The following is a 10004-nucleotide window of genomic DNA, read 5'->3' as shown; positions in this document are numbered from 1 at the left end:
ACCCCTGTTATTGGTATGAGGCCGGATGTTAGGAATAGGTATAGATGTGGAGCTGTGATTTTGCCCTGTGAGAGTTGCACAAACGTGGTCCAATATAATAAATTTTAAGCAAATAACAGCTCCTTATTTACATTAAATAAATTAACCTTGGCAGATCCACGTTTGGCTTCTATCCCCATAAAATTCATGGTTTCCAATGGTCTGATATGGTTTCCAATGGTCTGTTCTTTTTGCAGTAACTGCAAATGAGGTTACAGACATTCTCCTTTTCAAATGTGTCATTAGCAACTGTTTTCGCAAGATAAAGGTCTGTATAAAAATTTCTCTTATTCTGAGATTCAACACGGAAAACTTAAAAAAATCAAATTTAATACAATTCTAACAAGTATTTGTCCTAACCAAACTTTCCATGTCCTTTTCACAACAACAACATATTCAGTACTTCGAAACTATTTTGAAACTTTTCTTTTAGAATTTATTTTAATTTTCGTTAAGTTTTAAAATATTCACATTACATTACTCGAGTCAAGGTGTAACAATCATGTTGTGCTTGTTGATGCTGTTGCCATTCTCATTTGCCACTAATGTTGCCAAGAAGTCAACCAGTCAACGATGGTTGCCAATGCCATATTTCAGGATGTGCTGTAGGCGTCGCCTTTCTTTGACACTTAAAACCTTTTCGAGTTGTTCCAGTGTCAAGTTGATCTCACGTAACGAATGCAAAGGTAACCAAAGTGTTGTAATGGCAAAGGTCCTTAAAGGAAAAAAAATTAGAAATGAATGAGAAAAAAATTGTTTGCCAGAAAATGAGGTCAGTGTGATTTGCATCAACTTTCCTCAAAATGAAAAAAAGACTCAAAGGAAGAAAACAAAAAAGCTTGATAATGCAACTGTAAGTTGGTCTTTTCTCTCTCCCCCTTACCTATGAAATCTCATGGCATCAATGGCACTTGGCTGCATGGCCTCCAGTTGTTTGATTTCCTCACGGAATTGTCGATTGTAACGATGAAAGGATTGTTGGTAACGTTTTTGGCATTTTGTCTGGCTAAGGGGTAAATAATTTTGCGGAAATTTAAGCCAGAAGTTACAAATTTCCAACACATTTCCACCAGCCAAGCGAAAGAGTTTTCAAAAACCGACCATGAAAGAAAAAAAGAACACACACAGGAAATTCAATCAGTTCTAAATACATTTTAGCCTATTCTTTGGATTGCTTCCATTCGGTTTTTTTGGCCAACTCAACATAACCACAATCCACTCGAAGGCAGAAACAAAAAAAAACTAACATTTCACTTACTACTGTCACTTCAGCTGGCTGACGTGGTGAGCCGTAGCCCAGTTTACGTGCTATTAATATGCGATACCATTGTTTCTGTAGGGTATTCATAGGCCTTTTGAAAGGATTTGTCGTTAACTCCAATGTATTTGGCATTCTCTTAAAGGAAATTCTATTAAATTTGGTTTTCAGTTAACTTTATTAAGGAGTGTGTAATCGATAAGAGTGAAATACTAAATGTGGATGCATTGCATTGAAATGTAGAAAATTTTACAATAATATTTAAGGTTTTGTTGATTGTCGATTGCCATGGCAAAATTTGTTTAATTTCTTCAACAAACAACATTTGTGTTGTGTATTCTTAATTGCATTCAAACAGACAAAAGTTACACGAATGGTATTTATAATATAATATGTGCAAAAAGTATATTAGAGTGAGTCGAAAAAGATATCGTCAAGGTTCTTTAATTTATATATATGAGATGAATTTGTACAGTTTTACACATATCTGTAAATATTCACAAGGGTACTTATTAGTATACACTCCGTGGAGTACGGAGTGTTTATTTAGTGGTGCCACACAATGGTGCCTCAGTGGACACAGATCAAAAAATGTCCAACTGTAATGTAAAACTGAACAGGGACCATATTAAAGTAAAATTGACTGAGTTATAGCAAAATCGGAGAATGACATATAGGGACTATATCAAAATCTAAATCGATTTTTATCAAAATCGATAAAACTGATCAACCCCCTAAGTAAACATAGCATATTCAATTTGAACACATTCAATTAAAATTGACCGATTATTGCAAAATCGGGGAATTATATATATGGGGGCTATATCCAAATGTGAACCGATATGGACCAAATTGGTATTTTTCATGCCTATGCCCTCATATGTACTTTAATAAAATCATTATCTTAGGTCAACTCTTTCTATTTTTGTCCATGTTTACAAGGAAGCGACACCACTATGTCCGTGACATAACGTCCAACGGACATAACTCCCAAAACAGGTTTGAAAGCTATTTCCGACCCCCCTCAAGGAAATAACTCAAAATGGCCCTCATCGAAATAATGGGTTTAGACCCCAAGTATGTTTGGACGTAATCTGTTTCAGGCAATTTGGAGTCCATTGAGCAATGTCCGTCCGTCCGTCTGGTTTGCTGGTGAGCACGATAACTCTCGAACGGATTAACCGATTCGGTCCCATATTTGGCTTTCGTAATATTTTGTCCAAACTTAGTTTAATGTTCAGAAAATTTGTGCGCACCCTAACTCTTGAAGGAAGTAACCGATTTGCTCCATATTTTGCACATCGTGAAAGTTCTACTAGACTTAGCTGAGATTCCAATATGGACTCAATCGGCCCACTCCTTCGGGTACCTCACACACAAAATTTCGGAAAAGTTCAGTTTAGGACCTGTTCTCGAATCGCTTTGATTTTTGTTGTAACAATTTTTATTCCCTGCTCCCCATACGACGGTACAAGTTTTATCAGTTGCAAGTTCATTCTTCCTGAGAAAATAGCTTGAAAGTTGCCAAAAACTCCTATGACACCTTGTGTAGTGGACAGAGCGCAAGATAACTCTCGAACGGATCTGCCGATTCGGTCCAAAATGTTCGTATTATTTTGTCAAAACTTAGTTTAAGTTCGAAGATAAGCCATATCGGTCCACTCCTTCAGGTACCTGCCCCACAAATGTTCGGAAAATTTGTTCGCACGATAACTATTGGAGGGAGTAACCGATGTGGTTCATACTTTACACATCCAAATATATCTACCAGATGTAGATCAGCTTCGAATATGGACTTTATTTGTCCACTCCTTCGGGTACCTATCACACAAAATTTCGGATAAGTTCACTTTAAGTCCTGCTTCCGAATCACTTTGATTTTTGTTGAAGGAACTTGCATTCGCTGCCTCAATTACAGCGTAAAATTATTTTCAGTTGCAAGTCCATACTTCGTGAGAAAACAGCCCGAAAGGTGTAAAAAACCCCTATGGCACCATATGTAGTGGCTGGAGAGTACGGTAACTCTCGAACTGATCAACCGATTTGGTCCAAAATTTGGCCTTCGTCATATTTTGTCCAAACTTCAATATTTGAAGTCTCTTGAACGGGTCAACCGATTTGGTCCAAACTTTGGATCTCCTAACATTTTGTCCAAATTTAGTTAAACTTATAAAATTGCCCATTTCGGTTCTCTCCTAAGGATACCTCCCCCACAAAAGTTCAACATTTGTGTCTAAGTGCAGATTAGGTTCTGTTCGAAAATCCTTTGGAAATGTATACCGAAACTGTTCGATGTGGTCCTGTTTACAGCGATATTATGTTTTCCGTGGACAAGTCCATGCTTCCTGGGATACCGGTGCTAAAGTGGACACGATATCTATCAAAGATATGACTCCCAAAATAAGATCCACTTCGATAACGCACAATGTATGTCGGTCCATTCCTTCAAGTACCTCCTCCGCAACACTTTTGAACTTTAATCCTAATCCACATTTTTTCAGCAAGTTCAAAAGTCACTGTTTATTGTTAATATTTTCTCATGAAGACCCTCCATGACTCTTTTTTATCACTGTACTTTATCTCATTCAATACTGCTAGTCCATTATTAGCCGCTAAAGTTCTAAAACTGCATAATGACTAAAAATTTGCTAAAATGATTAGTTTTATAGTACTTTTTTTCCCCTTTGCAATACATTTATAGTCACCTAAAAGTAGTAGGTAATTCTTATTTTAGTCCGTATTTGTTATAACTGTACAGCGGAATTTTTGATCCGGTTCATGTAAAATTTTGGGACTGGGCCTATTTTTGGCTTCTGATTACATTGCAATCGAAACATATGACATATACAATATTATGCAACAAATATTTCAATAATAGGTACAACAAGTAAAAAAGCATTAAGTTCGGCCGGGCCGAACTTGTCATACCCTCCACCATAAAATATTCATTCCTGTCCCCAACTTAAAGTGAGTATGTCAAAATGTCAGATAATGTACATAAAATGCTTCATTCGGGAGGTCCTTTTTTATGGTGCCTATATCTAACTGTTGACAATTTTTGGTGGGCTAGAAATTGGGAGGTACTGTTATATAGGGGTTATAATAAAACATGGGCCTATGTTGACAGTTTTTGATGGGAGCATTTAATGTCAAATAGCTCCTGATTCGGTTAAAAAATTTAGCTAGAATCCTCAAAATATCGAAAATCGGTACATGACGTGGGAACTTCAAATGTCATTAACACCTAGTTCGGAGGTATCTGGGATATACGAAAATATGAACTTAAATGAACAAATTACAGAAAGTTCGTCCAAAAAATAAAGCTAGGGTACGGAAAATCGGGAGGTTTGTTTTGTGGCTATACAAAAACATGGACCTACGTTTGGTTAAACATTTTAAGTAAAATCCTCAAAGTACCGAAAATCGGGAAGTATCGTTATATTGGGGCTATGTTGAAAATTGTTGATGCAGATGTGTTATGACCACTACAACCTTCAAATGCCAAATTACAGTTAGTTCTGTTAAAAATTGTAGCTAAAATTGTCAAATTACTGAAAATTGGGAGGTACCGTTACATGGGAGCTATATCCGAACATGGACCTATGTTGACAATTTTTGATGGAGAGGTGTTGTGACCACTAAGAACTTCAAATGTCAAATTACTGCTAGTTCGGTTTTATATTGTAGGTAAAATCATAAAATTACTGAAAATCGGAAGGTACCGTTATATGGGGGCTTTCTTGACAATTTTTGGTGGAGAGGTGTGGTGACTGAAATGTTCAAATTACAGATAATTCAGTTAAAACTTGTAGGTAAAATTCTCAAAATACCTGAAATCGGGCGGTAACGTTATATGGGGGCTAAAACATGGACCTATGTCCACTAGTTATAAATGTTTATTGACATTTAAGAACCCTAAATGTCAATTGATAGCTAAATCGGTCTGAAAATGTAGATAAAAACGTCAAAATGCCGTAAATCGGGGGTACCGTTATATTGGGGCTATACCAAAACGTGGACCTAGGTCCACAACTTTTGTTATATAAGTTTAGTTACACTTAAGAACCCTAAATGTCATATTATAGCTATATCGGTCTGAAAATGTAGCTAAAAACGTCAAAATACCGTAAATCGGGGGTACCGTTATATGGGGGCTATACCAAAACGTGGACCTATGTCCACAAGTTTAGTCACAGAAGTTTATTGACATTTAAGAACTTCAAATGTCAAATTATAGCTTCATCGGTCTGAAAATGTAGCTAAAAACGTCAAAATACCGTAAATCGGGGGGTACCGTTATATGGGGGCTATACCAAAACGTGGACCTATGTCCACAAATTTTGTTGTATAAGTTTATTGATACTTAAGAACCCTAAATGTCAAATTATAGCTAAATCGGTCTGAAAATGTAGATAAAACCGTCAAAATACCGTAAATCGGGGGGTACCGTTATCTGGGGCCTATACCAAAACGTGGACCTATGCCCACAACTTTTGTGATATAAGTTTATTGACATCTAAGAACCCTAAATGTCAAATTATAGCTACATCGGTCTGAAAATGTAGCTAAAAAACGTCAAAATACCGTAAATCGGGGGGTACCGTTATATGGGGGCTATACCAAAACGTGGACCTATGTCCACAACTTTTGTTCTATAAGTTTATTGATACTTAAGAACCCTAAATGTCAAATTATAGCTAAATCGGTCTGAAGATGTAGTTAAACCGTCAAAATACCGTAAATCGGGGGGTACCGTTATATGGGGACTATACCAAAACGTGGACCTATGTCCACAACTTTTGTTATATAAGTTTATTGACATTTAAGAACCCTAAATGTCAAATTATAGCTAAATCGGTCTGAAAATGTAGCTAAAAACGTCAAAATACCGTAAATCGGGGGGTACCGTTATATGGGGGCTATACCAAAACGTGGTCCTATGTCCACAGCTTTTGTTGTATAAGTTTATTGATACTTAAGAACCCTAAATGTCAAACTATAGCTAAATCGGTCTGAAAATGTAGCTAAAACCGTCAAAATACCGTAAATCAGGGGGTACCGTTATATGGGGGCTCTACCAAAACGTGGACCTATGTCCACAACTTTTGTTATATAAGTTTATTGACACTTAAGAACCCTAAATGTCAAATTATAGCTAAATCGGTCTAAAAATGTAGCTAAAAACGTCAAAATACCGCAAATTGGGGGGTACCGTTATATGAGGGCTATACCAAAACGTGGACCTATGTCCACAAGTTTTGTTATATATGTTTATTGACACTTAAGAACCCTAAATGTCAAATTATAGCCAAATCGGTCTGAAAATGTAGCTAAAAACGTCAAAATATCGTAAATCGGGGGGTACCGTTATATGGGGGCTATACCAAAACGTGGACCGATATAGCCCATCATCGAACTTGACCTGCCTGCAAACAAAAGACGCATTTTCCCAAAATTTCAGCGTCCTATCTCCATTTTTGTGGATGCTAGAGTGATTACCACAGACGGACGGACGGACGGACGTGCTCAGATCGACTTAGAATTTTACCCTGATCAAGAATATATATACTTTATAGGGTCGCAAATGAGTATTTCAATGCGTTACAAACGGAAAAACAAACTTAATATACCCTCCATACTATGGTGGAGGGTATAAAAATGCGTGTAAATGCGCATTGAAATACTCATTTGCGACCCTATAAAGTATATATATTCTTGATCAGGGTAAAATTCTAAGTCGATCTGAGCACGTCCGTCCGTCCGTCTGTGGTAATCACTCTAGCATCCACAAAAATGGAGATAGAACGCTGAAATTTTGGGAAAATGCGTCTTTTGTTTGCAGGCAGGTCAAGTTCGATAATGGGCTATATCGGTCCACGTTTTGGTATAGCCCCCATATAACGGTACCCCCCGATTTACGGTATATTGACGTTTTTAGCTACATTTTCAGACCGATTTGGCTATAATTTGCCATTAAGGGTTCTTAAGTATCAACAAACTTATATAACAAAAGTTGTGGACCTAGGTCCACGTTTTGGTATAGCCCCCATATAACGGTAGCCCCCGATATACGGTATTTTGACGTTTTTAGCTACATTTTCAGACCGATGTAGCTATTATTTGACATTTAGGGTTCCTAAATGTCAATAAACTTATATAACAAAAGTTGTGGACATAGGTCCACGTTTTGGTATAGCCTCCATATAACGGTACCCCCCGATTTACGGTATTTTGACGGTTTTAGCTACATTTTTAGACCGATTTAGCTATAATTTCACATTTAGGGTTCTTAAGTATCAATAAACTTATGTAACAGAAGTTGTGGACATAGGTCCAAGTTTTGGTATAGCCCCCATATAACGGTACCCCCGATTTACGGTATTTTGACGTTTTTAGCTACATTTTCAGACCGATATAGCTATAATTTGACATTTAGGGTTTTTAAGTGTAACTTAACTTATATAACAAAAGTTGTGGACCTAGGTCCACGTTTTGGTACAGCCCCCATATAACGGTAGCCCCCGATATACAGTATTTTGACGTTTTTAGCTACATTTTCAGACCGATGTAGCTATAATTTGACATTTAGGGTTCCTAAATGTCAATAAACTTATATAACAAAAGTTGTGGACATAGGTCCACGTTTTGGTATAGCCCCCATATAACGGTATCCCCCGATTTACGGTATTTTGAAGGTTTTAGCTACATTTTTAGACCGATTTAGCTATAATTTCACATTTAGGGTTCTTAAGTATCAATAAACTTATGTAACAGAAGTTGTGGACATAGGTCCACGTTTTGGTACAGCCCCCATATAACGGTAGCCCCCGATATACAGTATTTTGACGTTTTTAGCTACATTTTCAGACCGATGTAGCTATAATTTGACATTTAGGGTTTTTAAGTGTAACTTAACTTATATAACAAAAGTTGTGGACCTAGGTCCACGTTTTGGTACAGCCCCCATATAACGGTAGCCCCCGATATACAGTATTTTGACGTTTTTAGCTACATTTTCAGACCGATGTAGCTATAATTTGACATTTAGGGTTCCTAAATGTCAATAAACTTATATAACAAAAGTTGTGGACATAGGTCCACGTTTTGGTATAGCCCCCATATAACGGTACCCCCGATTTACGGTATTTTGACGTTTTTAGCTACATTTTCACACCGATGAAGCTATAATTTGACATTTGATGTTCTTAAATGTCAATAAATTTATCTGACAAAACTTGTGGACATAGGTCCACGTTTTGGTATAGCCCCCATATAACGGAACCCCCCCGATTTACGATATTTTGAAGTTTTTAGCTACATTTTCAGACCGATATAGCTATAATTTGACATTTAGGGTTCTTAAGTGTAACTAAACTTATATAACAAAAGTTGTGGACCTAGGTCCACGTTTTGGTATAGCCCCCATATAACGGTACCCCCCGATTTACGGTATTTTGAAGGTTTTAGCTACATTTTTAGACCGATTTAGCTATAATTTCACATTTAGGGTTCTTAAGTATCAATAAACTTATGTAACAGAAGTTGTGGACATAGGTCCACGTTTTGGTATAGCCCCCATATAACGGTACCCCCGATTTACGGTATTTTGACGTTTTTATCTACATTTTCAGACCGATTTAGCTATCAATTGACATTTAGGGTTCTTAAATGTCAATAAACTTATATAACTAGTGGACATAGGTCCATGTTTTGGAATAGCCCCCATATAACGTTACCGCCCGATTTCAGGTATTTTGAGAATTTTACCAAAAAGTTTTAACCGAATTATCTGTAATTTGAACATTTGACATTTGAAATTCTTAGTGGTCACCACACCTCTCCACCAAAAATTGTCAGTAATTTGATGATTTTAGCTACAATATTAAACCGAACTAGCAGTAATTTGACATTTGAAGTTCTTAGTGGTCACAACACCTTTCCATCAAAAATTGTCAACATAGGTCCATGTTCGGATATAGCTCCCATGTAACGGTACCTCCCAATTTTCAGTAATTTGGCAATTTTAGCTACAATTTTTAAAAGAACTAACTGTAATTTGACATTTGAAGGTTGTAGTGGTCACCACACATGTGCATCAACAATTTTCAACATAGCCCCAATATAACGATACTTCCCGATTTTCGGTACTTTGAGGATTTTACTTAAAATGTTTAACCGAACGTAAGTACATGTTTTTGTATAGCCCCAAAACAAACCTCCCGATTTTCCGTACCTTAGCTTTATTTTTTGGACGAACTTTCTGTAATTTGAAATTTAAAAGTCGACAAAAATTCTGCAACAAAAATTGTTCATTTAAGTTCATATTTTCGTATAGCCCAGATACCTCCGAACTAGCTGTTAATGACATTTGAAGTTCCCACGTTATGTACCGATTTTCGATATTTTGAGGATTTTAGCTAAATTTTTTAACCGAATTAGGAGTTATTTGACATTAAAGGCTCCCATCAAAAACTTTCAACATAGACCCATGTTTTATTATAACCCCTATATAACAGTACCTCCCAATTTCTAGCCCACCAAAAATTGTCAACAGTTAGATATAGGCACCATAAAAAAGGGCCTCCCGAATGAAGCATTTTATGTACATTATCTGACATTTTAACGTACTCACTTAAAGTTGGGGACAGAAAAGAATATTTTATGGTGGAGGGTATGAAAAGTTCGGCCCGGCCGAACTTAATGCTTT

The 10004-nt window shown here is 36.7% G+C and overlaps 1 protein-coding gene across 2 annotated transcripts; it reads right to left on the bottom strand.

Annotated features, from left to right (window-relative positions):
* Positions 1 to 451: 451 nt before the first annotated feature.
* On the bottom strand, positions 452 to 1501 carry LOC141393108 (uncharacterized). 2 transcript variants are annotated; one of them, XM_073966055.1, is made up of 3 exons: positions 1287 to 1501; positions 923 to 1045; positions 452 to 754 (listed from the first exon to the last, which is right to left on the bottom strand). In XM_073966055.1, the coding sequence occupies exons 1-3, from the start codon at positions 1430 to 1432 to the stop codon at positions 607 to 609; spliced, it is 417 nt and encodes a 138-aa protein (XP_073822156.1). In that variant the 5' UTR covers positions 1433 to 1501; the 3' UTR covers positions 452 to 606. The 2 variants fall into 2 exon arrangements, with proteins under 2 accessions (XP_073822156.1, XP_073822157.1); XM_073966056.1 differs by having other exon boundaries at positions 923 to 1041; positions 1298 to 1501.
* Positions 1502 to 10004: the final 8503 nt, after the last annotated feature.

Source organism: Musca autumnalis, unplaced genomic scaffold (genome assembly GCF_047663935.1).
Source record: "Musca autumnalis isolate F117 unplaced genomic scaffold, ASM4766393v1 scaffold_2, whole genome shotgun sequence".
Classification (NCBI taxonomy): Eukaryota; Metazoa; Arthropoda; class Insecta; order Diptera; family Muscidae; genus Musca; species Musca autumnalis.
This window is presented reverse-complemented; position numbering and strand designations above follow the sequence as displayed.

What these genes read in the sequence shown, in the direction of transcription:
- LOC141393108 (XM_073966055.1), bottom strand. Translation starts at nt 1,432, where the DNA reads ATGCCAAATACATTGGAGTTAACGACAAATCCTTTCAAAAGGCCTATG. An exon ending in GTGACAGTAGTAAGTGAAAT is followed by an intron (nt 1,046 to 1,286) that starts GTTAGTTTTTTT and finishes TTTACCCCTTAG; the next exon opens with CCAGACAAAATGCCAAAAAC. An exon ending in GATGCCATGAGATTTCATAG is followed by an intron (nt 755 to 922) that starts GTAAGGGGGAGA and finishes TTTTCCTTTAAG; the next exon opens with GACCTTTGCCATTACAACAC.